We start from the raw sequence: 27,548 nt of genomic DNA on the forward strand, positions 1-27,548 counted from the left end.
CCATATAGTAAATGCCACAACATGATCACTTACTGCTGAGTCCCCCCACAGACTTAAGTCCCATATCAAGCAGCTGAGAAGGAAGATATCCAGACAAACTCTGTGACTGTTTTGTCCATGAGCTCGATTCACCACACTCAAAAATATCTTGTTCCTCTTGTGAAAACGCTGGAGACATAGGGGGCTGTAAACTTAGAAAGGAGAACTCCTGATCAAAATCATCCCCTTCTAGATTATCCATTAGTAGGTGACTTGGTTCTGAAAATAAAACAAATCCAGTTACTGATTGGGCTAAATTTAGGGTAGATTGGATTCCATGCGTGCATGTGCTTGAGGCCTTATAGTTACTAACAAATATTTTTACAAAATCTTCTTTTCAATTCTTAGCACAATATTAAAGGGGTTCAATGCTTTGGACAGGCAGAGAACCCATCCATTATAACTGCGATCATCCATTATAAGATAAATAAACCTTTGCTACAATCAATATCTACTGCATTGCGTTTTGTCAATCTACAGGCATCTCGGTTACTCCTCAACCAAAAAACTGAGTCACCAGTAAATCCTACCTTAAATGGAAAACAAAACTCTCCTCACCTCTCAACACTACAAAGACTGCTTGTTTGTGGAGTTGAGCAGAAAGATTTACAGGACCATGATTCAGCGACCTGCTAGCATCCCAGGTACTTCTTCTGAATAGTAAGCCTGGTGTAATATCATGCATGTGTCACGGAGCAATGATGACGCTGTTCCGGGGATGACGGAAGGCAGGAGGTGGCCGACTGACATGGACTACCTATGTGGCTGCTGGACCAGGGTCCTACGCATCTATTTGCTCAGCTTGACTTGCTTAAAATAGTGCAGAGGCTTCAGTAATCCCAGTATTTTAGCAAGTTATTACTAGAGACTCGCAGTTTCCCATTCATTATTTGGGTAAGATTTTGATGTTACGGAGCGTGGCTAGCCATGGATCTGTGAACACGCATGATTCTGAGCTCCTACATCTAGCACACTAAAACCCTGGCATTCTCAACTTAATTATGGGCATAACCCTCAAAAAAAACAAGGGCACGCTCATTCTCCAGAGCTTGTTCCCCCAGGGGGGTACCGGAGCTACCTCACACGTCTCCAGAAACAAGTACCAGACTCCCTCCTGCAGACAGAGACATAATCACTTGGTGGTGAAGCGCAGACTCCATCTGCTCCTTGGCTGTCTCCGGAACCTGTTCTGCAGTGTCCAACGCCGGATCTGGGTGAGATGACCCTGCCGCCCTCCCTCCGCGAGGCCTGCCGGAGTCTCCTGCGACGATCTGCACGCCGGTTATAGGAAGTTTCGCCCCCAGCAATTTGCCCCCAGGTACATTTCGCCCCTATCATTTCGCCCCCAGGAAGATTCGCCCCAGCACATTTCGCCCCCACACGTTTTGCGAACTGGGGGCGATATGTGAGGGGGTGAAATGTGCGGGGTCAAAACATACTGGGGGCCAAATGCTGGGGACGAAATGTGCGGGGGCGAAATGTACCCGGGGGCGAACTGCTGGGGGCGAAACATCCAATTCCCCTGCACGCCAGGCCCTGTGATGTCACAAAATGGCTGCCACTCCTTGTCTGACGGCACGCAAACACGCTCGCAGCCACAGCAGGTCCGCACAGCCGCTTCCCCTCCGCGGTCTGACACCATTGGATCCTCTATCCTGCACTCCATTCCAGACGAGGTAGGACCCCTGCCTCCAGACATATCCTAGACCACTGAAATCTTCAGGAAAATGTCGGTGGTGCGAGGCAGTAGCTATGTCTCCACTGCGCACATTGATCTCCCAGTGGTGGGCTTCAGGAAAATGGAGCCAGAGGCGGGGCATGCGCAAATTGAGATCTTAGCTCTTCACTGTGCACCGCCGGAACATCTCCTCCTCCCAGCCCAGGGCCCGCAGCATCACCCCACTCCTGCCACTGCCGGCTTCCTGCAGAGGCGACCCTGCCTCCTGTGACCCCACTCCACTGCCGCCGACGCCCCCCACCCGGTGAGCTACATTTGGACTATAAGGCTATGTTCACACATTGTTTTTTTTTTCCGTCACAAATCTGCAGCAAAACTGATCTCTGGCAGGAAATCAGCTGTGTCAAAAACACAAGTTTTGCTGCATTTTTTGTACCATTTTTTCACTGCCCTTCTGTCTCTATTTATGCATGTACACAAAGTTCTGTGAAAAAAAAGCTGAATAAACGCTGATGAAAATTTTGCTGGGTTTTTTCAGCATTTTTTTTCACCACCAATTACATCCTATGGGTGAAAAAACGCTAAAAAAATGTTGAAAGAAGTGACATGCTCTATTTTCCAAAAACCCAACAAAAGCACAAAATACGCAACAACTAAAAAAACATGATGTGTGAAGAGAGAATTCTGGTTTCTCATAGACTTTGCTGGTACTGCAAAACACAGGTGAAAATTTACATAAAAATCTGCAGCAAAAAACTCTGAAAAACACAACATGTGTGAACATAGCTAAGACGTACCCCCATTTTCCACCCACATTTTGGGGAAAAAGGTGCATCTTATATTCCGAAAAATATGGTATATCTCTGACTCCGCACCCTTACCATCCCATATGTACATGTCACAGTCATCCTTAAATCTGGAAAGGAACCCCTCTTATGCACTAGTTATCAGTTATCGCCCAATATCACTTTTAAGTGTTGACAAACCCATTCCCATCAGATCTTATTCACCTGGATCAAGTAGGATTTGTCCTGGGCAGAGAAGCCCACAACTACACACTCAAAACTCTTGACATTATCAGCTATGCTTCCTCTCACAATATCCCTAAATGTCGGGGTCAGACTGCCACCTGTGCAGGAGAGGTGCCACTGACAGTAACATCTCTCCTGCACAGGTGTCAGTCTGACTCCAACACCTAGCGCCAGCACAGTAGGGGAAGGAGGCTATATATACACTATGTATCAGGGAGGGGCACTTGGCTATATATGCTATATGTGGGGGAGGGGGACATGGCTATATATACTATGTATAAGGGAGGGGGACTTGGCTATATATGCTATATGTGGGGGAAGGGGACTTGGCTATATATGCTATATGTGGGGGGAAGGGAACTTGGCTATATATGCTATATGTGGGGGGAAGGGAACTTGGCTATATATGCTATATGTGGGGGAAGGGGACTTGGCTATATATGCTATATGTGGGGGAAGGGGACTTGGCTATATATGCTATATGTGGGGGAAGGGGACTTGGCAATAAACAGCTGCACTCCTGCTGCAACTATCGAGATTGGAGAAAATTCTGATCCAGGCAAACTATCTTGTAGGTGTGATCACCAGCCTCAGCAACATTACTAGGACTGGCGTCACTATACAGGTAGCATGAGATCAAATAAAAGGCTCTGGTCAGCCCCTTGAAAAAGTCTTTTAGGGTAAATGAGTAATACTGGTAGGTGTGGTGGGGGCCTAAATACATGTGCATGAGGCTTGTGTACGAACAGGTAAAATTTCTATGTAGAGTAAAGTTGCAGTAGGGTGGACCCTACACACTCCAATCCGACACTAATCCTAGGTTTCCTCCGGCGTCCTTTTCAAAATCCTTCCTGGGTAGCTCCAAGAAAGCACCACTAAGCCTGAACATGATTGTCCCATAGGGAACTCTCCTACCTTCCTATGCCATTTTGTGCGGACAAACCCCCACGATACGTCAAAACATCCAATATGTTTAACTTCAGCATTTTTATCATTCATTTGCTGACAGACCTAGTTTCGCTAGTCCTTTGTTCTCCTTCGAAAAGATGTGCACTTCCGAATCCTATATAAGGCTGCGTGCCCACTATGCGTTTTTCAAGCGTTTTTGCCGCAGAGTTTCCGCAGCGAAAACGCTTAAAAAACGCTTGGTAATACATGCCCCCTGGTCCCCAATGATAATAGGCATATGCTGTGCACATGCTGCAGAAATTTCCGCTGTGGATTATCATTGCGGAAAAATACGCAGCATGTCCATTAATTTTGTGGACACGCAGCGTAATTGCCACCATTGACTTGCATTGAATCGCTTAATATCCGCATGACTACATGTGCACATGCGTATATTAAGCGATTCAATGTGGGGATGGTACCCGGGTCTGGAGAAGAGGAGACTCTCATCCAGACTCAGGTACCATAGTAAAAAAGAATTTAAAATAAAAAATATACATTATACTCACCTTCCGATGTCCCCCCCGGTCTCCTGTATGATGCGTTCTGGCTCCCCGGCGGCTCGCGATAGTGTAAAAGGACCTTCCATGACGTCATTTAGTCATGTGACATTGCGGCTGCAAAGCAGGAATGAAGGTGAGCATTGACCTGGTCAGGCTATCTGGCTAAGGTAGATTAGTAAAACCCGGCAGGGCCTTCATTTCTTGGAGGAGGCTACAGGAAGGCAGTGGGGCAGCCTCCTCCCTCCAACCCGGGTTTTCCAGTGGCTCTTGCCACAGGTCCTTTAAAAACCCTGCATTAAGGATTAGTGTTGTTTAGTGTTCGGACCTGCTAGGAGCATAGCAGGAAAGCTTGGCGGGCCTGTGTGTAGCTGAACCCACGCCTGGGAAGGCTCGGCACCCGTCAGGCTCTGAGCGACCTGGCGCGGCCATTGCCCCTGGCAACCATTATTATGGACTTGTGTTAACCCGGCTGCGAACCGAAGGACTTTCTGTTTACCTGTAAGTTTTGCTGAATAAAAGCTGCATATGTTGGACTTGCTTGGGTCACTGCTTCAGTTACTGCACGGTGTGAACACCGCCGCCTTACAGCTTGGTGGAGAATGCGGGGCATTGTGACTGAGGCATACCCCACCGGCAGCTGCATGACCACAATCCGGCTGGCCTCCTTTCAGCCCAACCCCGTGGACAAAACGGAGAAGCTGTTAAGGCAATTGGTCCTCACGCAGCAGCAGCACACCAATGAGCTAATCATAAAGGAGCTCACAGCCCTGCGGGAGACCCGGACGGCACCAGCCCCGGAATGTCGAGAGGCCCGGGACAAGGTTCGCTCAGCGTTGAGGAAGATGGGACCAGGACGACGTGGAAGCCTTCCTTACCATCTATGAACGCACGGCAGAGCAGGAAAACCTACCAGTCGGCCAGTGGGCAGAAGTGGTGGCTCCGTTTTTGGTCGGCGATGCCCAGAAGGCCTACTTCGACGTCAGTCGGGAGGACGCCCAGGACTACCAGAGGCTCAAAGGTGAGATCCTTGCCCGACTGGGGGTCAATACATACGTGAAGGCTCAGCACGTATTTTCATGGGCCTTTGTGGAAACCCGACCCGCCCGGTCTCAGGCTTATGACCTTCTGCAACTGGTAAGGAGGTGGCTCCAGTCTGAGACTTTGACTCCAGCCCAGATGGTGGAGAGTGTGGTCGACTGGCTGGGGAGGACTCTGCCGGCCGCTATCCAACGTTGGGTGGGGCAAGGGGACCCTGGCAGCCTCGACCAGGTGGTCAGCCTGATCAAGCGGTACTCGGCCACTCAGGACTTTATACGGGACTCTGCCCCCTCGCGGCTGTCACGCTGGACCCTGCCAGACCAGGAACCGGGAAAGGGGGCGCGTCCATCTGCTGAGGACAGTCAGCACTATACCCGTGCTGAAGGGGAACCCCGGACTGATAGTGGCAGGAGACCGGTTCCCTCCCAAAAGGTCACAGGATCTAACAGTACATTAGGTGTTGGCGGTGACAGGGGCCGGGACAAGTGGTTGCTAGCTGCCCCCTGACTACGGAGCCCATGGACTGCGGGTATAACCGCCGGGTCTCAATGTACGCCCAGACTGTCTGCTCTGCGAGTGCCGACTCTCCGGACAGTGAACCCCAACTGTGCCAGGTACTGGTTAATGGGTACCCAACGGAGGCCCTCTTAGACTCAGGGAGCCTAGTAACTTTGGTACATGAGTCGCTGGTGGCAGGAGACAACCCCAGAGGACGGACCGTCGGGGTTGTGTGTATCCTCCGAGAATACCCAACCGTGGAGGTAGTGTTGTCCACGCCATGTGGGGACCCAAAACATGTGGTGGGGGTGGTAAAAACTCTTCCCTATGGGACTGTGTTGGGAAGAGACTTGCCCCTGTTCTGCACTCTGTGGAAAAACAAAAAACACTCTTCTCCGGTAAAATTTATTACGGGTGCTGTACCCGAAGAACCCGAGTCAGGTGTACCGCCGTAGGGGTGTCCAACCTAGGGACAGAGTGTAACCCCGATAGGTTTTCCCTAGAGGTGCTGGCAGGAGAGGTCGAGGAGACCTCATTGATCCCCGAGCTGGAAGTGTCCAGGGACACGTTTGGGACAGCTCGGCTACAGGATCCCACCCTGACTCGGGCGCGGAAAAGGGTGTTAGAGGTAAATGGCGTAGCTCAACAGCCCGGTGCAGATACTGTGATTCCACGCATGGTGGTCAACGGTGAGTTGCTCTATAGGGTAGACAAAATCAGGGACGAGGTCGTGGAACAGTTAGTGGTACCTCAGTTGTACCTTCAGGCGGTTCTGGAGATGGTACACACACCTGCTGGGTGGACACTTAGGGGTTAAAAAGACGCAAGAGCGTATCTTGCAGCGGTTCTTTTGACCGGGGATTTACGTGGAGGTTCAAAAGCACTGCGAATCCTGCCCCGAATATCAGCTGACCACACCCACCGCAAGCTTCCGTAGCCCATTGGTACCTCCACCAGTGATAGAGGTACCTTTTGAACAGATTGCAATAGACTTGGTAGGGCCCATTGTAAAATCCGCTCGTGGCCACCAACATATACTTGTGGTCGTCGACTGTGCCACCCGGTACCCGGAGGCTATATTGCTACGCCACACCTCGGCGGAACTGATTGCACGGGAGCTGTTTGCAATGTTCAGTTGCCTTGGACTACCTAAGGAGATCCTGACGAATCAAGGGACCCCTTTTATGTCCAAGGTGACGAGGGAACTGTGCAAACTGCTAAAAACAAAACAATTGCGCACCTCGGCGTACCACCCTCAAACCGACGGGCTAGTAGAACGGTTCAATAAAACCCTCAAGTCCATGTTAAAAAAGGTGGTTTCTAAGGACGGAAGGGATCGGGACATGTTACTACCCTATTTGATGTTTGCAGTCTGTGAGGTACCCCAGGCTTCCACAGGGTTCTCTCCCTCTGGAGTTATTGCACGGCAGACACCCTAGGGGTCTGTTGGATGTAGCCAAAGAGATGTGGGAACAAAAGCCGACTCCACATAGGAGTATAATTGAACACGTGGCTAGTATGCAGGACCGGATCGTGGCAGTCATGCCCATCATGAAAGAACATGATGCCCAGGCAGAACGGAGGCGCACATATAATAAAAGAGCCACGGTCAGGTCTTGTAACAAGGGCGATCGGGTGGTAGTACGTGTACCCTCAGCCAGGGGTGCGACCGGGGGAGAGGTCAGAATAAGCGATGCTCTCCTTAAACAGCAGCGACGGGAGGCTCGCTCGCTGGTGCAGCAGAATACCGAAGTGTTCTCAGAGCTACCGGGTAGGACTGCGGTCCTCCAACATGACAATGTCACCGAACCTGGGGTAAGGGTACGAATGAGACCGTACCGAGTACCTGAAGCCCGGAGGCAAGCCGGCACGGCTGAGGTAAAACAAATGCTCCAGTTAAGAGTCATCGAGGAATGCGCGAGTCACCAGGCGGTTTCTGTCACTGCAAAATTTCAGTCTCTCTGTAGAAGTTGCAGGCAAATGCGGATGCCCTGTTCCGGGCACCCTGTATTGTGACAAATGTTCAACCCCACCAGTTTGAACAGAGGAGGGGGGGATATATGTGAGGCAGTGACTGGGATTGTGTACGAGGGATGTTATATATTCCCAGAATGTGTACAGAGACCTATTAAACCCATTGAAGTGCATTGCAGTCACAGACACACCTGCGGCTGCAATGCAGGAATGAAGGTGAGCATTGACCTGGTCAGGCTATCTGGCTAGGGCAGATTAGTAAAACCCGGCAGGGCCTTCATTTCTTGGAGGAGGCTACAGGAAGGCAGTGGGGTGGCCTCCAACCTCCAACCTGGGTTTTCCAGTGGCTCTTGCCACAGGTCCTTTAAAAACCCTGCATTAAAGGGGTATTCCCATCTCCAAGATCCTATCCCAATATGTAGTAGGTGTAATAATAGTAATATTAGCAAATATCTCCAATTAGAAATGTAGTATAGTTTTTCTGATTCGCTATCTATCTTTCCTCATGTGCAGGCATTGCAGGACCTTAGGTATCCATAGTTACGTCCACTGATAAAGTCACAGTTAGTTAGCTAGTTGCTAGTGGTCGTAACCGTGGATACCTAAGGTCGTGCAATGCCTGCACATGAGGAAAGATAGATAGCGAATCAGAAAAACTATACTACATTTCTAATTGGAGATATTTGCTAATATTATTATTATACCTACTACATTTTGGGTTAGGATCTTGGAGATTGGAATACCCCTTTAAGGATTAGTGTTGTTCAGTGTTAGGACCTGCTAGGAGTATAGCAGAAAAGCTCAGCGGACCTGTGAGTAGCTGAACCCACACCTGGGAAGGCTCTGCACCTGTCAGGCCCTGAGCGGACCGGCGCAGCCGTTGCCCCCGGCAACCATTTTTATGGACTTGTGTTAACCCGGCTGCGAACAGGAGGACTTTCTGTTTACCTGTAAGTTTTGCTGAATAAAAGCTGTTTATGTTGGACTTGCTTGGGTCACTGCCTCAGTTACTGCACGGTGTGAACACCGCCGCCTTACAATATCTATAGTCATACAGTATTACTAACAGATGAGGAATACACTTACCCTTCTGAGTATTGTTCTTTTCTGGATCCTCCAAGGTACATAGGTTGCTATTCACATTATCTGTAGGAGCACATTTATTAGGGGATAGTACTGTGAGAAGCTAAGCCATGAAACAGTGTTGTACAATACAATTTTATATCATCAGCTTGTCTTTGTGTCCTTCTTTGTTAACATGTAGGTGTAAATAATTGTTTTTTACAATTTTCAGGATTCACACGTAACCAGAATAATGTGCAATTACTGCAACATGTAGAGAACTGTGCAAAAACAAGATGTAAAGCAAGAATGCTTTCAAAAATATAAGTGTTAAAGTGAACCTGACAGCAGATGTACAGGTAGCATGTATCAGACACTGGCTTTCAGCAGGTATGCTTGACTCATCAGATACCTCCCTGATGATATTGAAGGATGAATAAGTATCTGCCTGTATTTCTCAGCATTGAGGACAACATTAAAAGGTAAAACTTTTCCCTGTCTGTTTTTAAACAATGTTTTACTTCAAAGAAAGAAAGAATCAGCTGCAATCTCGTGCTGTCCTGTCTGTATACTCTTTCCCCCCTCCTCTGCCCAGGAGATGTGGTATGATCAGACCATGTTCCTGTACGGTCAGACACAGCCATTACACAGTACACAGCAGGGGCACATTTATAAGATTATCTCAGCACAGGAACATTTTATTAATGCATCCAATTGTGGAAATTATTATTATTCCAAGATCTACTGATTAAAATGAACTTGTGTTCGTGGGAAAACCCCTTTAAAGCCCATGAAGTATTAATACGCGTCAGTGCCCTGGGCTTTAAGAGGTTGCAGTTTTTAGAATGGTGTCACTTTTGGGCATTTTCTGTCATAAAGGCCTCTCAAAGTGACTTCAAATGTGATGTGGTCCCTAAAAAAATGGTTTTGTAAATTTTGTTGGAAAAATGAGAAATCGCTGGTCAACTTTTAACCCTTATAATTTCCTAACAAAAAAAAATTTTGGCTCCAAAATTGTGCTGATGTAAAGTAAACATGTGGGAAATGTTATTTATTAACTATTTTGTGTCACATCACTCTCTGAATTAAGGGGATAAAAATTCAAATTTTGAAAATTGCAAAATTTTCTAAATTTTCGCCAAATTTCCATTTTTTTCACAAAATAAACGCAAGTGATATCGAAGAAATTTTACCACAATCATGAAGTACAATATGTCACGAAAAAACAATCTCAGAATCAGCGGGATCCATTGAAGCGTTCCAGAGTAATTACCTCATAAAGTGACAGTGGTCAGAATTGTAAAAATTGGCCTGGTCATTAACGTGCAAACCACCCTGGGGGATAAACGGGTTAATCCTCACAAAATCCCCAAATCGATTTGATGAAATTCAGCCCCCCCCAAACTTGCAAGAAACCTCCACCACCCTGTCTCAATGTCGCATGCAGACACATATTATTGTACCGCTCTCCAGTCCTTCTGTTACAACTGAGTATATCACATTTTGACTCATCAGTCCAGAGCACCTGCTGCCATTTCTCTGCAACCCAGTTCCTATGTTTTCAAGCACAGTTACGTTGATTGTTCAAGGTATGGCTTTTGGCTGCAATTTCTCAATGATGTCCACTTCTGGACAGACTTTTCCAAAGAGTAGATGGGTGCAGCTTGATTTTAATTATTGCTGCCACTTCTGAACTGATGGCACAGCAGGACATCATCTGATGTTGAAATGTGAAGTGTCTTACATCTGCTGCACTAAGTTTCATTGGTCAAACACTGAGTGGAGATCAACTTTGCCCATTTCTTGGTGCTTCTTCAAGAGAGCCTGAACAGCACATCTTGAAACCCCACTCTGCTTTGCCTGGAAAAGACATTGCTGATGCAGTATAACTACCTTGTGTCTTGTTGCTGTGCTCAGACTTGACATGGTGTATGACCTGTGGCATGAACCTGTTTTTCACAGCCTCACCCTTTGTATCAGATTTTGGCTGTTCCGCACCCAGTTTTAAGCCTCCTACACAGCTGTTTAAGCTTTATTTAATGAATGTGTTTCAAACTACATATGCAAATTATAATCACTTGTGTGCAATAATTGGTTACTCAGCGAATTAATCCTACAAAATTCTTGATTTTTTTTGCAAGTGTGTCTGGAAGAATTGATGCGGTTGTCAAGACAAAAGGTGGTCATGCCAAATATTGAGGTGATTTAGATGCCTCGTTTGTTACCAATGAACAAAATGCAAAGTGAATAAACTATTAACACTTATATTTTTGTAAGAAATCTTAACAATTTTTCGACATCCGCCTGAAACGTTTGCATAGCGCTGTATATAAAACATTACAAATGCAGCTCCTAATCTACAAAAATTAAATGATATAAATCTATACCTTACTTTGACCGTTATGTAGTTCAATGAAAAACTGCTGTGATGAGCAAGTATGTCTCATTAACCCATTCAGCGAGCACGCTCGAGTGCTCGCCGAGTATTTTGGAGTGCTCGGCATTTCTTTTACTGTCGCCGCGGCATGTGTCACGGCTCTTAGACAGATGAGACACATGTAGAGATTGCCTGTCAAACAGTAAATCCCTGCCTGTGTCACATCTGTCTAACAGCCGTGACACATGCCGCCGCGGCGACAGTAAAAGAAATGCCGAGCACGCCATAATACTCGGCGAGCACTCGAGCGTGCTCGCTGAAAGGGTTAATGAGACATACTCGCTCATCACTAGAAACTATCTAATTAGTTCTTCTACCAGATATCTGAGCTACCATTCTAGTTACAAAGAGATAAGAAGAGGTATAGGATATAATGTTAAAATGTCAAGTGTAATGAAAATAGATATATAAAATAATGGTTAAAAACACTATATAAAACACAGAATACCCCTCGTCGAAGGCCATTTACAGATTCCTGGACATAAAACCTTCTATACAGACCATAAACTATAACGGTAGCTCAGAAATTTGGATTATATGTCATATTGAAGTGTCATGTATCATGAAAGTTTAATTATTTTAAAACAACATTAATGACTCCTAATTAGTCCTTCTGCCTGTATCAGAACGATTTACAAGAAACTCTGTAATAAAAAATGTTAAAATGAAATACTCACCAGATATTGCTTCTGGGTTGTTTAGTGTTTCTCCTTGCAATGTAAGTAGCCTAGGGGTTAAAACAGAGCAAATAAGGAAAAAATGATATATATTATAAAAAAAGATTCTTTCCAGCAGACAGTACTTCTGTCATCTCAAAACCTCATTTCATTTCTGTCAACCATGGCAACTAATGACAGGCAAAGAACAGCTATAATTTACTTACAGCACATTTAACCTGTCACCTCCAGAAAGGCTATTTACCTTCAGATATAGTAGTAACCTGCAGATAAATAGTGTTTACATTATGCCTGGCTGGTTACTGGAGCAGGGAGAAAACAAAGTTATATTTTTCCTTGTAGTTGCTTGCTTCCAGTTATCAGGGCAGTCCAGCGAGAGTACATTCACTTTTCAATATACAGTGAGCGCTCTTCACACACACACATACAGACATACAATCTCACAGCAAACTGTCAATCGACCTACAGGGGAGAGATTACAGCATGATCACTGTGTAGTGAGCGGTGACTATAACAGCTCCCTGCACAACCCCGTTGACTGTAAGCAAGAAGCCACAGGGAGAAAAAAAAATAATTTTCTCCCTGTAGCTGCTGCCCCAGTAAGGCATGATTTAAATTATATTTACCTGCAGATTACTCCTATGTCTGCAGGGAAAGAGCTTTTCTGAAGGTGACAAGTTTCCTTCAAGGGGAACCTGTCATTTGATTCAGTATCTATAGGGCCTCCACCAGCTTTTTGACGCCTGGCTATGCAAGACTAGTATAGTAGAAAAATAGTAACAAAAACCAGAGTTAGTGCCTTTAATTAAAGTGAGGACAATTTATGCCTTTAAATTGATAAGAGAGACTGCAGAGGTGTAACGCTGTTGGGTGTGGACCCACTGCTCCACGGGCCGGACTTATACTGGAGAAGTGTGGCTTAGTGTCCATCAGGGCTTCACCAGAGCCTCTGATGGCGAGGATAGACTGGGCTGTCGGTAGACACCAGGTGCCGCTTCAGGGCAGTCTCCAGATCTGCAGCAGCTGACCGGAGGGTCAGAGGCACGGGTACAAGGTACAGGAGGGCGAGACAAAAGCGTAGTCAGATGAACTGAGGTCGGGGCAGGCAGCATGGGTTCACAGAAAAAAGTTGGAGTCAGGGATGGAGAAGTCAAACAGAGCAGGTAAACAGGCCGGGTTGATAATGGGAGACAAAATATGGAGATACGCTTAAACAAGGTGCTAGGAACCAACATTCAGGTAAGGGATGGAGGGTGGAGTCGCCTGATACATCATCTGCTAGCAGGTGATGGGCTGGGAAAGCAAATCTCTGCAGGACAGAGTGGAAACAAATACCTGCAGAGTTCGGCAGTGTCCCCCAATGACTCACAACCCGAACAAGGCAACTCCGAGCGATGGTCAAGTACTGGGTGGAGCAGAACGGCGCTTAGAAGGCGTACGAGTGTCCAGCGTAACCAGAAGAATGTATTTCTCATAGCAGTGGCAATCCAAGCAAAAGGAAGGCACTCGTTTCATCAATGAATTGGGACTTTATCAATCCAAGAAAGTGATTCTGACATATATGGTGCTTAGTCTGGGTTCACACTAAGGACCATGTAGGTGAGAAACGCATTCCATTTAGCCTGTATGTTTCCCCCCCTTTGCCATTTGTTTTTGTACCGCTGTTTGACCATCGTTTTTAATCACCTTCTTGGATTAGTAAAGCACCGTTTTATTGAAGAAACGAGTGCTGGCCTTTCACTTGGGTTAAAACTGCTATCACTTTTAGAGTATTATAGCTGTGCATCGGACAGGTGAGCTGACTGCTCTACTATTACTGAGAACAGGACATCCTCTGCCATCTGGATTCCTACGTACAGCTATGTCGCGAAGGTCAAAACATAATGAGACAATACATTGTAAGGGATATAAAAACTTGCTTCAGTCTAATAAAGTCAAGGCACTTTTGTGCCAGACTCTATGCAGTGTGTGCATTCTGTTCGCCAGGCACACAAGCTCTTTAATTTACAGATCAGGAATTCTTCAAGACATATACTACCCATGGAGCTGCTCCAAATTGCTACGACACTAGTCATCTCATACAGGGTTCCCTGTTTAAAGTATGTATTCTCTGTTATGTCTCAGAGTGGAACATGGGTATTTATAATTAGGTAGCCTAATCATTATTCAAGCTGCCCGTGTTTGGGGAGCTGCTTAGCTAATCCAATAGCAACAGCTGAGATTTTTACCCCAGGGTATCTTTTAAATAGTATAACAAATTGAATGTATCACCATAAAATGCCATATTATGTAAATCTATCAACAATAAATGAATATTGAAAATTCTAGTTTTCTCTTATGCAGAAACAATGACCTGGGTTATCCAGCTCATTTGTCAGCTTTGCTGAATAGACACTGACAGAATGAACATGAACAGAGTCATTTCATTATCGTTAGGGTATAATCACATACTGTGGATTTGCAAAAATTACTCCAACTGTTAATATGAATGGGACTTACTGAAATCTATGCCCTTGATGAGTTATTAATAACTCTGTAATACATCATGGTTCAACAATCTGCGGCACTTCAGCTGTTGTAAAACTGCAAAAAGCTCCAACTCAAAAAGCCCTGACAGCAGAGCATGTTGTCACGAAATGTTGGAAGTTGTAGATTCACCATAGCTGGAGTCCTAATCAAATCATCTAGACTAAGAATGTATGACAATTCTCTACAGCTTGCTGTGGATTGGCCAAATGTGCATTTTTATTGACATAGAGCACTTATTTTCAAGTGGATGGGCATGGGAAAAATTGGGAATGTTAAATCCTTGTTTTCTTCAACAGTAGGTATCCGATTCACATGTAAGGAGAGGTCTACTGTCCAAAGTAAGCAGAAAGGTACCTCCACATGTTTATTAGGAATGTTTCCAAGATCAAATAAGATAATCCAGTGGTACATGTTATATACTGCTAGTCTCTACTCACACGTGATTATCTACCAATTGATCATCCTCACAACTGTCTGTATTTTGCACATTATCCTGTCCAGAGTTTTGTTTGGGAGCCTGCAACAGAAAATGTGTAAATTAAGACCTCTAACCATACTTCCTTAACTGGACAGTGGTACTATATATAATAGAAAGTAGGAAACATCCAGCAACAGGATCCTCTATAAAAACCCGTCTTTAATGCAAAAGTGAAAAAGCAATCGAATTTCAGATGGAGTCATTAGTCATTGCAATAACTAAAGACTCCGTCTGAAACGTGCTTGCTTTTCCACTGTATCTTGTGAGCAGTGACTCTTTAAAACACTTTTGTAATAAAGACATGTTTTTATAGAGGATCCTGACGCTGGATTTTTCCTACTTTCTATTTCTACCTTGTTGCATTGCAAGCCTCCGTGCCTCGGATCTATTGGTGGGGGAGCTGACTTTTTTGTTCATACTATATACAATTTTACAAATAAACCGCTCAAAAAATAAATTCTTATCTAATAAAGCACAGGGAATCCCTCCACCCTGAGCACTGCAGTCAGCAGCAGGTGGATATATGCAGGTACCGTACATCACCATCATCTGTCCAACTGCTGCGGAGAGGAGGCTGTACGGACAGCTAGGATCAGACAACAGCTCAGGACTGAGGAGGAGGCTTAATTTGCCGCTATCCTTCTGGTGCATGTACGGAAATCACAGCTTGAAGTAATGGCAACAGCAAGCACTATAAATACTGCAGTCATCATCATCAGCGGATCTCAGCTCCTGATCTGTAAGTGAGAGGCGCCGGTTACCCTCATTAAGTTAGTGATCAATGAGGACTCCTCTCGCAAACTTATCCAAATGCTGAAAATGGTATTCATGTCACATAGTGTCCTTCCTATTCACAATCTGATTTGTTGATCTCTCGGTCAATGAAGAAGTTATAGATAAATGCGCCAAAATTCTGGCTATATTGCGCACTGGCTTACAAACATGCCTTGCACTACTTTAATCACTTTTATTTATTGTGGTTAACTCAACGAGTGGGCATGGCATATAGGAAAGTGGGTGCTACTTAAGAAGGGCAAGTCTTCAAATTTGACAATGTTCAAAATTTTAGCATAAAATATTGGATTAAACAAAGCTCACCAAAAGCCAATGCACACAAGTTACACAAAAGTGTCTCAGTCGCGGCATGAGCTGCTGGGATAAAATGTGAACATTTTTAGACTGTCTAGTCTAAGTTTTCGCTGTCTTCATTAGGCAGGATTAGCAAATCTGCCCCAATGTGTTTAACACTTATCAGGTTTACTATTTTTCACATGAAATTCTGAAATGCTTTGTAGTTCTGCTACAGCACTGGAACCCCCCAGGTGATCAACCCTGCGCCCACCAAGACCCCTAATAATGGTGCATTTCCTGTACTAATTACACCCATACATAAAGGCATACCCTCCCATAATGCCTTTAACAAAATAAATAAAGAGAGTAATCATTTCTAATGGTAGCTAGATTCCATAAATGATAAGGCAAATTGAACATGAATCTCTTGTGAACAATTCGCCACACATTCATTGTTAGTTTTAAAAAGCAATAATATAAAACTTACATACAGTGTATAAGACAAAAAAGATATATAACAAACCTTCATATAAGCTGGGGTATAAGGAAGTATCTCTCGAAACTCCTCCTGAATTTCAGACATTAGACGTGCCGTCTTCATCCAAAAGTGCAGAAGTGTAGTCTGTAGGAACAGAAGTCATTTATATAATGAGCTAATGCCGCATAACAATAATCATGCATAGGCACAAACAGCTGATATATGGAAAACCCCTAAACCCAGGGAATCTTTCACCAGATTTTCCTACCCCATCTGAGAGCAGCATGATTTAGGGGCAGGGACCCTGATTCCAGCGATGTGGAATTAAAGCGATGATTTCTCTGCTGCAGATCTACCTGTTCTCTGAATGATGAGCTCTCTATAACCCCGCCCACAACACTGATTGGCAGCTCTGTGTACACTGTGCATAGGCAGAAAGCTACCTTTCAGTGTTGGGGCAGAGCTATATAGAGCACATAAATATGCTTTTAGACTGGCAGCAGGATTACTAGTCCTCTAGTCATAATCTACTGCTGATAAAACAGTGATTTTATCAAAACTACACTAAGCAGCCTAGTAAATGCTATATTCCTGGAATCAGGGTCTCTGCCTCTACGTTATGATGCCCTCAAATTAGGAGGTAATAACCTGGTGACAGAGTCCCTTTAAGCCAGAAAGGTGGCATAAAGCTTCTACACTAGTCTAAATCTTCTTGTATAGTCCTTTACATTAGCAATCAAATATGGGGCTGGAGGGAGTTTCTCCAGTCTCTAGGGATAGAAATAGTAGAGAAATATTTTATTTGAAGTTCTGAAGGTATAGTAAAGAGAAGGACTGCAGTATCCCAATGTATTTTTTATGCTGTCATTATACTATTATTGACCTTCATGCAAGTTTACTTTTATTTGTTTTGTTTTTTTTGATTTGTATGTATATTTAAAAAATGGAAAAAGAAAAAGCTTGTTCAATAAAACTAGATATGACTTAAAAAATAAGAAATTGAAGAGAATATTGAGATAAATGTTACAAGGTGTTGCATGGTGTACCTGATAGGATGCAAGTGAATGCGATAACAAATTACATCGGCTCGCTCCGAGAAGGTCTACTTTCTGGCATACATCCATTTTTGTCTTATCAAAGTGGCTCTTAGTATTTCTTACTTGAATTTGCACCTGGGGAAAAGGAACATTAATATGAGCTCAGATCTCTAAGTTTTGTGACAAGCCATGACAATTTGATTTATACTGTTACAGTCATCTAGTTATGACATTTCTGTGGACAGTCCAACCACAACTACCTAACAACATTATGCACATAGAGACCGCGGTCAATGGTTAACCTAATTCTCATGTCACAGTCCAGGGCCGTCATCTCAGTGGCCACAACTGTGCAATGTCTGGCTAAGCTTGTGATTTCCGATGCAACTTTTTCGTACTACTTTTCTGACCTTTCTGAATTTCTCCATTTGCTTGTAGGTGTCAGGGTCCAGCTCCTGAGATACATCCTTCATCCATAGCAGAGCTCCTCTGTATTCAGTCCGTGCCTTTTCCATTTGGTTGATGGTTAATAAGGTGTCCGAGACTGCTCGATTAGTAAAGGTGTCCATTTCTTGCTGAAGCCGGGAAAGTGGAGCACATAGGGCTAACCTGAAAATGCAAAAAAGGTTTGTTTAATGGGAATCTGTCAAGAGGTTTTTGCTATTTAATCTGAGAGCAGCATAATAGAGGCCAAGAAAGCCTAATTCCAGGGAGTAGTCACTTACTAGGCTGTGTACTGTAGTCTTAATTCAATCAGTGTTTTATCAGCAGGAGATTATCTCTGCCTGACTAGGTCTCATGTGCACAGCAGTCCAGCTAATCTGTGTAACCCCGCCCCCACCCCTGTAGCAGGTTGCTGACAATGTACATAGGAAGCTGCCAATCAGGCGTGTGGGTGGGGTTATACATAGATCAGCATGGATGCTATCAAAGCTACACCAAGCAGTCTAGTAAATGAAACATCACTGGAATCAGGCTCTCTTTCTCTATATTATTATGCTCTCAGATTACATAGCACAAACCTGCTGACAGATTCCCAGTAATCATACTTTTAATTTTCATTTATATATCAATAGTACACATGAAGAAACTTTGTAATATATCTTATCAGAGAAACCTGCTTCTGTCTTCACCAGGACTGGTTATTTCCAAAAGTGTCAATTTTATATGTATTCAGTGAAGACAGATTGTTGCTACTGAGGAGATTCGATGTAGAGCAGAAGGGGAAGGATAAAGGATGAGCTCTGCCTGTAGAAGCTGTCCCTCCTATACATAGAATCTTATCTGTAGCAGCTGCCATCTCCCATCTCAGTAATGGGACAGTCTGCTTCACTGAATACACATTTTACCAGTAAATCGAGACTTTTGAAAATGAATGATCAGTCCAGGTGGAAAAAGAAGCAGATTTCCCTAATAACATATAATGCAAAGTTGCTTTATTTTGTGTATACTATTGATTTATAAAATATAAATTAAAATGATGGTTACATTTAAGAAAATAAGCAGAATGAAGAAAAGAGGGATTTTTGGTACTCACCGTAAAATCTCTTTCTTGGAGCCTTCATTGGGGGACACAGGACCAAGGGTGTATGCTGTTGTCACTAGGAGGTTGACACTATGCAAAAAAAGGAAAACGGCTCCTCCTCCGCAGTATGCACCCACCTACAGGCGCCAAGCTCACCAATTAGTGGCTAGAGCAGTAGGAGAAGCACAAAATAATCAACTATGTAATGCCCAATGGGGCACAACTGTGAAAAACTAAATGAGATGCCCAACAGGGCCAACAGGACATATGTCCAAAAACAGGGAGGGTGCTGTGTCCCCCAATGAAGGCTCCAAGAAAGAGATTTTAAGGTGAGTACCAAAAATCCCTCTTTCTCTATTGCTTCATTGGGGGGACACAGGACCATGGGACGTCCCAAAGCAGTCCCTTGGGTGGGAGAACAGAAGATAGTCACAGAGTAGGTCAGACCTCGGCAACTGCCGCCTGCAGGACCTTCTGTCCAAGACTGGCGACAGCCGAAGAATAAGTGTGGACCTTGTAAAACCTTGAAAAGGTGTGAAGAGAAGACCACGTTGCGGCCTTGCAGATTTGAGAGGCCGAAGCCTGATGGCGGACCGCCCAAGAGGCCCCCACCGCCCTGGTGGAGTGAGCCCTTACTCCGGGAGGGGGAGATTTGCCCGAGATGCGATGTGCCTCCAAGATGGCCGAACGTATCCATCGGGCGATGGTTGACTTGGAAGCAGGGAGACCCTTGCGATGCCCCTCAGGGATGACAAAAAGGGCATCCGAGAGCCGAAGGGAGGCCGTTCTGGAAAGGTACACACGTAGAGCTCTGACCAGGTCCAGTTTGTGCAGGGACTTCTCCCGTGGATGCACTGGAGCAGGGCAAAAGGAAGGCAAAACGATGTCCTCATTAATGTGAAAAGAGGAAACCACCTTTGGCAAAAAGGAAGGCACTGGCCTGAGCACTACTTTGTCTTGATGGAATACCAGAAAAGGCGACCGACAAGAGAGGGCTGCGAGTTCTGTGACCCTTCTAATAGAGGTAACAGCCACCAGAAAAGCCACCTTCCAGGAAAGAGAGGCTGGAATGTCCTGAATGGGTTCAAACGGAGGCTGCTGTAGGACGCTTAGAACCATATTAAGGTCCCATGGTTCCACTGGAGGGCGATAGGTGGGCGCCAGGAGGGCCACCCCTTGTAGAAAGGTCCTGACCTGAGGACGGCTAGCTAAGTTACGTTGGAATAGAATGGACAAGGCCGAAACTTGGCCCTTGAGAGTGCTGAGAGATACTCCTGCCTCTAGGCCAGACTGAAGAAAGGCCAAAATGACTGGCAAAGAAAAGGACATAGGACTTAGCTGATCTTGTTCGCAGTGACGAAAAAAGGCTCTCCAAGTTCTGTGGTATATGCGTGAGGTAGCGGGTTTTCTGGCGTTAATTAGGGTCTGAATGACACGGTCAGTAAAGCCCGCCGTCTTCAACACCGCGGCCTCAACGGCCATACCATTAAATTCAGAGAACGAGAACTCTGATGAAGAGTAAGACCCTGAGAGAGGAGGTCCGGACGGTCTGGTAGTCTCCAGGGGGAGTCGACAAGCCGATTTATCAGATCTGCGTACCAGACGTGCCTGGGCCAATCTGGGGCCACTAGGAGAACTGGTACTCCCTCTGTCTTGACCTTCTTGATGACTCGACGGATCAAAGGTAGAGGTGGGAAGAGATAGGGCAGTTGGAACTGTGACCATGATATGACTAACGCGTCCTGGGAGATTGCTAGCGGATCGCGGGACCGAGCTACAAAGTCCGGAACCTTGTGGTTTAACCGAGACGCCATGAGGTCGACGTCCGGCGTGCCCCACCGTAAGCAGATTTGGTGAAACACTTCGGGAGGGAGAGACCATTCTCCTGAGGCGAGGCCCTGCCGACTGAGAAAGTCGGCCGCCCAGTTGTCGATCCCTGGAATGTGGACTGCTGAGATTGCCGGGACCATCTTCTCGGCCCAAAGTAGCACTCTTGCCACCTCTTTTAGGACGGGCTTGCTGCGCGTTCCTCCCTGATGGTTTATGTATGCCACTGCTGTGCCAGGATCTTCTGCCAGTGAAGCAACGCCAGGTAAATCGCCCTTATCTCCAGAATGTTGATGGGGAGAGAGACTTCATGGGGACTCCACCGGCCTTGGACCGTGTGTTGTAGAAAAACTGCCCCCCAACCGATGAGACTGGCATCGGTCGTGACCACCTGAGAGCGAAGCGGAAGGAATGATCTCCCGGGTCTGAAGGAAGAAGGGAGGGACCACCAGTTTAGCGACCGTCTTACTTGACGAGGCAACTTGATGCGTCGATCTAGAGATGACGGATTCTTGTCCCAAGCTGAGAGAAGGGCTAGTTGAAGGGACTGGGTATGGAACTGGGCAAACGGAACTGCCTCCATGGCTACTACCATCTTTCCCAGGACACTCATGCATAGGCGAAGGGAGTGTGGACCTGGGTCGGAGAGGATGTGAATTCCTTGTCGTAGGGAGTTCATCCTTTCCCTTGGAAGGAGGACCCGGGCACGGGTCGTGTCGAACTGCATCCCTAGGAAGGTTAAACGTTGGGATGGGACCAGGGAGGATTTGTCCGTGTTGATCAGCCAGCCTAACCGGGAGAGAGTGTTCAAGGTGATGTGGAGACTCTGGAGACAGTCCCTGAACGTGGGGCCTTTGATTAACAGGTCGTCGAGGTAGGGTATGATTACAATTCCCCTTGTTCGAAGAATGGCCATAACTGTCGCCATCACCTTCGTGAAAACCCTGGGGGCTGTGGCGAGGCCGAAGGGGAGGGCAGTGAACTGGTAATGCGCGTTCTTGAAGGAAAAGCGTAGGAACTTCTAATGTGAAACGCAGATTGGGATGTGAAGGTATGCATCCTGAATGTCCACTGAACATAGATATTCCCCGGCCTCCATTGAGGCGATTACCGACCAGAGGGACTCCATCCTGAACAATCAGATGCGTACATGTCGGTTTAGCTGTTTGAGGTCCAGAATCGGACGTAGTGAGCCGTCCTTTTTTGGGACGACGAAGAGATTTGAGTAAAAACCGGAAAACCTTTCCTGAACGGGAACCGGGACTATGACTCCTGAGCGTAGAAGAGAAGTGATGGCTTGGAGGAAACCGGGAAGCAGAGATGGTTGTGGGGGGCGGGACCTGAGAAAACGCGATCGTGGGCTGGAATCGAACTCTATTTTGTAGCCGGAAGTCACAATTTCTTTGACCCAGGCATCCTCTATTGCCGGGAGCCAAGAATCTGTGAACAGAAGGAGACGGCCGCCCACCCTGGGAGAAGTCCCAGGTGGGAGTGACCCGTCATGTTGAGGAAAACCTGTTGGATCGAGATCGTGATCCAGAGGACTTGGAGGAGCGACTCTTTGGGCGCCAGTTAGGCGTGGGCCTAAAGGAGGGTTTACGACTGTCCCGCTGTGCTGGAGTACGGTCTTGTTGAGAGGAGGGGTTCGGTTGAGCGAACTGACGAAAGGACCAGAACTGAAGGGGGCATCTCCTAGGAAAAGGGCGCTTGGGTCTGGGCTGGGGGAGGGAGGTGCTCTTGCCCCCAGTAGCATCAGAGATGATCTGATCTAGCTTGGAGCCAAACAGCCTGGAGCCTTGAAAAGGAAGATTAGTTAGAGATCTTTTGGAAGCCGGGTCGGTGTTCCAGGCTTTAAGCCAAAGAATTCTGCGTAAGGCAACGAGATTACTGGAAACCCAGGCTGAGCATGCAGCGGAGTCGAAGAACGCCGTAAGCAGATATTTCCCGGCATGGCCGATTTGATCAGCTAAGTCGGCCAGATCGTCCGGGGAGGCCCCTGCTAGGATGCCCTGTCTGAGTTGTTTGGCCCATGCGGACACCGCCTTTGATACCCAAGTTGAGGCGAAGGAAGGGCAAAGAGAGGTGCCTGCAGCCTCAAAGGCTGACTTAGAGAGGGCCTCAACTTGTCTATCCGTGGTATCCTTAAGGGAGGAACCATCCGGAAGAGACAGTACCGTCTTGGCGGAAAGGAGAGAGACGGGAGGATCCACAGATGGTGACTCCGTCCATTTGCTGACAAGGTCGTGGTTAAATGGGTATAGGACGTTTAACTGTTTCTTTCCTGTAAAGCGCTTTTCTGGATGCTCCCACTGCTTTTGAAAAACGCTGTCAAATTCTGCATGGTTAGAAAAAGTGCGTGTGGGACGCTTAATCTTTTTGAAGGAAACTGAGTAGTCCCGGGACGGGCTCTCGTCTTCTGTAACATGCAGAGTCTGATTGACAGCCGTTATAAGGCTGACTATCATGTCCTGGACCTTGGAATACTGGTCAGTCAGAACCAGAGTCTGAATCTAAAGCAGAGTCAGATCCCGGGGCGACCTCCGGGGAGGAGGTGTGAGACACAAGGAGCATCTTGGAGTCTGGAGAGCTGGAGGATGAGCTTGCGTGAATCCGTTTCTGAGAACGTGCCATCCATCTTCCCCTGAGAGGAGGGGGCAGGGTTGCTTGCGAATCGTCAGTGGGGACGTTCGGAGCGCTGGTGGCCGTGGATAACATAGGCAAACGTTCTGGCAAGCGTTCCAAGACCTGCACCAGAGATTGAGAAACCTTGGTGAGGTCAGAGACAGACTGTGACATAGCAACAGCCCACTCCGGAGGGGAGGGCGTTACCACATCCTGAGCGGCGGGGGGATCTTGGGGATCTTGGGGTGCAAGCATGGCGGAAGGTTTGCAGGTCGAGCAGAAGGCCGTAGTGAGACCCGCGGGCCACTTAGTACCGCAAAGAGCACAGGCGTAGTATGTGACAATGTGAGAGGGACGGACTGAGGGCTCCCTGGGTTTGGGCATATGTGCCAGAGCAGGGATACTGCAGAGGGGAGCATTGTGAGCAGGGAGGGATGGGGACCTTGTGTCAGGACAGACCCTACCCGATCCTGCAGAGAAGCGGTCCCGTGTCCCCCTGAAGGCTCCGAAGGTGAGGTTGGAGTGGGTCGCAGTAGGTGCCGCCGGAGTAGGGAGCTGCATGCGGCAGAGTGATGGCGTCGGTGCAGAGGACGCTCGTTGATGATGGAGCGCGCGAGGCTCCGATAGGCAGATGGGAAAGGGGGTGGGCTTGAGAGGTCCCCCGTGATAGGTCCGCGGAAGGCAGCTGAAAGGCAGGGTCTGGTAATCGTCCGTTCCTTTCACCTCCTGAGGATGGTCTCAGGATGCCTTCCTGGATAGGGGGGGATCCTGGCTTTTCCTCCTTCCCGCACTGTCCAGTCCTGGACAGTGCAGGAGACTGTGTCAACCCCAGAAAACTGGGGGAAGGTCACCCGCAGGGACCACCGTCTCCCTCCCAGGCCGCTCTGAGGAGGGGGCTGGGGTGGGGAACAGGCTAGGACTGGCCACCGTTATCACCCTGAGACACCCTAAGGTGACAGGGGATAAGTCCTGCCCAGCGGGTCCGAGAGTGGGCGATGTGGGGGTAGCCACAATGCTCTCTCGGTCGCTAGTGGGTTAACAGGGGAAGCAATGTGCCCTGTTAGCCTGAAGAGCTGTATCTGAAAGAGAAAAAACAAACATTAATAAAACACAACAGTTTTGGATCGGTAGGATCCAGGTCTACCTCCTACAGACACTAAGCTTAAACTGGTGAGCTTGGCGCCTGTAGGTGGGTGCATACTGCGGAGGAGGAGCCATTTTCCTTTTTTTGCATAGTGTCAACCTCCTAGCGACAGCAGCATACAACAATGGTCCTGTGTCCCCCAATGAAGCGATAGAGAAAAGAAAACACACAAATAGGGCCCGATTCACTAAAAGGGTTGTCCGATCCAAATCGATAAGTCTGCAGTCACTCTGTTTGTCTGCAGACTTATGAATCCCCCCAGCGCATTCACTATGCCTTGCGGGGATTCGCCGGTTTCTGAGCCGGGACCAGAGGGTATGTATGCATTATACATAATCCCGGCCAGGGCCTGACCAGTGGGCGCGGTTTTGCTCCTTACACTTGTATAGAGCAAGGCTGCGCCCCGACTAGCGACTTGGGCGTCCAGTGGGTATGGCCGACTGCGAGCGCTGGGGGAAGATTCATAAGTCTGTAGTCACACAGATTGACTGCAGACTTATCGATTTGGACCGGACAACACCTTTAAAGTTGGCATTGTGCATGCCAGTCTTAATGAAGGCACTGCTGGAGTAAAGATGCGCCTAAGTCATTATAATGCGCATGACTGTTAATGAATTAGGCGCATTTCACAACTGCTAAGTGCCTCCGCCAGAAATCTTACTCCAGTCAAGAATTGAAGTACATTTCTGGTGTAATCTACGCCTTTAAAGTGGAGTATATTTTGATGAATTTGCAGATCACAGCCTTTCTCACCCAAGCGCTGACCACTTTGGCAGAGCTAGCCGGGACTGGTGTAAAAACACCACAGTTGTAACATTTTTGTGCAACTTTAACTTGCGCAAAAATATGCGATATTTCAAATTGTTTTATGCCAGAAAAAATCTGGCATAAAGCAAAAAAGACTGAAGAGGGCTATAATAGCATTGGTGCTATAGTGATAATGGATTTTAAATGTGAACAGTTGAGAATTTTTTTGTTGTTTAAACCTTTTTACAGCCCATTCAACATTTATGTTGATAAATATAATTTGCAAAGTGTCTAATGTATCCTGCATGAGTAAATAAGGGTAATCGTATACCTCTGGCCAGCAGATGAGCACAAAGCATTGCCAGTGACTTTCATCATTTTTCCAGCTCGTGTGCTGTTTTGCTGAGCATGTACTTTCAGGTGCAAACCAAAGTCATTTTCTTCCAGGGACAGAGCTAAAAAAGGAAAGACAGCTTTAAATTCAATGTCCTCCTTCTGGGACTATTTTTTTAAAACTTAAATGCCTTTATTTTGGGATAAAATACATTTTTTACAATTTGGTTTCATTACAAATTCTGCATCGTTTTGCCTTTACAGTTCTTTTGTTTCCCTGCACATTAAATGTTGATATGGTCTGTGGTCAGAAGTCAGCAAAGAGCAGCTCAGAAAGACAAATAAAATAGTTAACTTATTCAGCAGACAGCAATATACAGTGCAACACAGAAGCTATAGGAGGCAAAGGGTGCAACATTTGTAATAAAACTCACCTGCAAAAATTAATTTTAGCCCTAATTACATGCATATAAAGTAAAAAAAAAATACATACAATATATACAGTATATACAGTACAGACCAAAAGTTTGGACACACCTCATTTAAAGATTTTTCTGTATTTTCATGACTATGAAAATTGTACATTCACACTGAAGGCATCAAAACTATGAATTAACACATGTGGAATTATATACTTAACAAAAAAGTGTGAAACAACTGAAAATATGTCTTATATTCTAGGTTCTTCAAAGTAGCCACCTTTTGCTTTGATGACTGCTTTGCACACTCTTGGCATTCTCTTGATGAGCTTCAAGAGGTAGTCACCGGAAATGGTCTTCCAACAATCTTGAAGGAGTTCCCAGAGATGCTTAGCACTTGTTGGCCCTTTTCACTCTGCGGTCCAACTCACCCCAAACCATCTCGATTGGATTCAGGTCTGGTGACTGTGGAGGCCAGGTCATCAGGTGTAGCACCCCATCACTCTTCTTGGTCAAATAGCCCTTACACAGTCTGGAGGTGTGTTTGGGGTCATTGTCCTGTTGAAAAATAAATGATGGTCCAACTAAACGCAAACCGGATGGAATAGCATGCCGCTGCAAGATGCTGTGGTAGCCATGCTGGTTCAGTATGCCTTCAATTTTGAATAAATCCCCAACAGTGTCACCAGCAAAGCCCCCCCACACCATCACACCTCCTCCTCCATGCTTCATGGTGGGAACCAGGCATGCAGAGTCCATCCGTTCACCTTTTCTGCGTCGCACAAAGACACGGTGGTTGGAACCAAAGATCTCAAATTTGGACTCATCAGACCAAAGCACAGATTTCCACTGGTCTAATGTCCATTCCTTGTGTTCTTTAGCCCAAACAAGTCTCTTCTGCTTGTTGCCTGTCCTTAGCAGTGGTTTCCTAGCAGCTATTTTACCATGAAGGCCTGCTGCACAAAGTCTCCTCTTAATTGTTGTTGTAGAGATGTGTCTGCTGCTAGAACTCTGTGTGGCATTGACCTGGTCTCTAATCTGAGCTGCTGTTAACCTGCGATTTCTGAGGCTGGTGACTTGGATAAACTTATCCTCAGAAGCAGAGGTGACTCTTGGTCTTCCTTTCCTGGGGCGGTCCTCATGTGAGCCAGTTTCTTTGTAGCGCTTGATGGTTTTTGCAACTGCACTTGGGTACAATTTCAAAGTTTTCCCAATTTTTCGCACTGACTGACCTTCATTTTTTAAAGTAATGATGGGCACTCGTTTTTCTTTACTTAGAATTTGTATTATGGCAAGAAAAAAGCAGCTAACAGTCTATTCAGTAGGACTATCAGCTGTGTATCCATCAGACTTCTGCAGAACACAACTGATGGTCCCAACCCCATTTATAAGGCAAGAAATCCCACTTATTAAACCTGACAGGGCACACCTGTGAAGTGAAAACCATTTCCAG

General features: G+C 46.3%; 1 protein-coding gene across 3 annotated transcripts in view; it reads right to left on the reverse strand.

The window, feature by feature from the left end:
- The window catches only part of ICA1L (islet cell autoantigen 1 like), a 62,105-nt gene that overhangs the window by 16,403 nt on the left and 18,154 nt on the right, over positions 1-27,548 (reverse strand). For 2 of the 3 annotated variants that reach the window (XM_073645609.1, XM_073645608.1), the window contains 8 exons: positions 25,675-25,798; positions 17,889-18,087; positions 17,488-17,613; positions 16,487-16,585; positions 14,852-14,931; positions 11,886-11,935; positions 8,796-8,855; positions 34-258 (listed from right to left, as the gene is read on the reverse strand). In XM_073645609.1, the coding sequence (XP_073501710.1) occupies positions 34-258; positions 8,796-8,855; positions 11,886-11,935; positions 14,852-14,931; positions 16,487-16,585; positions 17,488-17,613; positions 17,889-18,087; positions 25,675-25,798 (963 nt within the window). The remainder of the gene's footprint in view (positions 1-33; positions 259-8,795; positions 8,856-11,885; positions 11,936-14,851; positions 14,932-16,486; positions 16,586-17,487; positions 17,614-17,888; positions 18,088-25,674; positions 25,799-27,548) is intronic. The other variant, XM_073645610.1, reaches the window with a different exon arrangement.

Source organism: Phyllobates terribilis, unplaced genomic scaffold (genome assembly GCF_046119375.1).
Source record: "Phyllobates terribilis strain yellow unplaced genomic scaffold, ASM4611937v1 Scaffold_9__5_contigs__length_417890890, whole genome shotgun sequence".
Taxonomy (NCBI): domain Eukaryota; kingdom Metazoa; phylum Chordata; class Amphibia; order Anura; family Dendrobatidae; genus Phyllobates; species Phyllobates terribilis.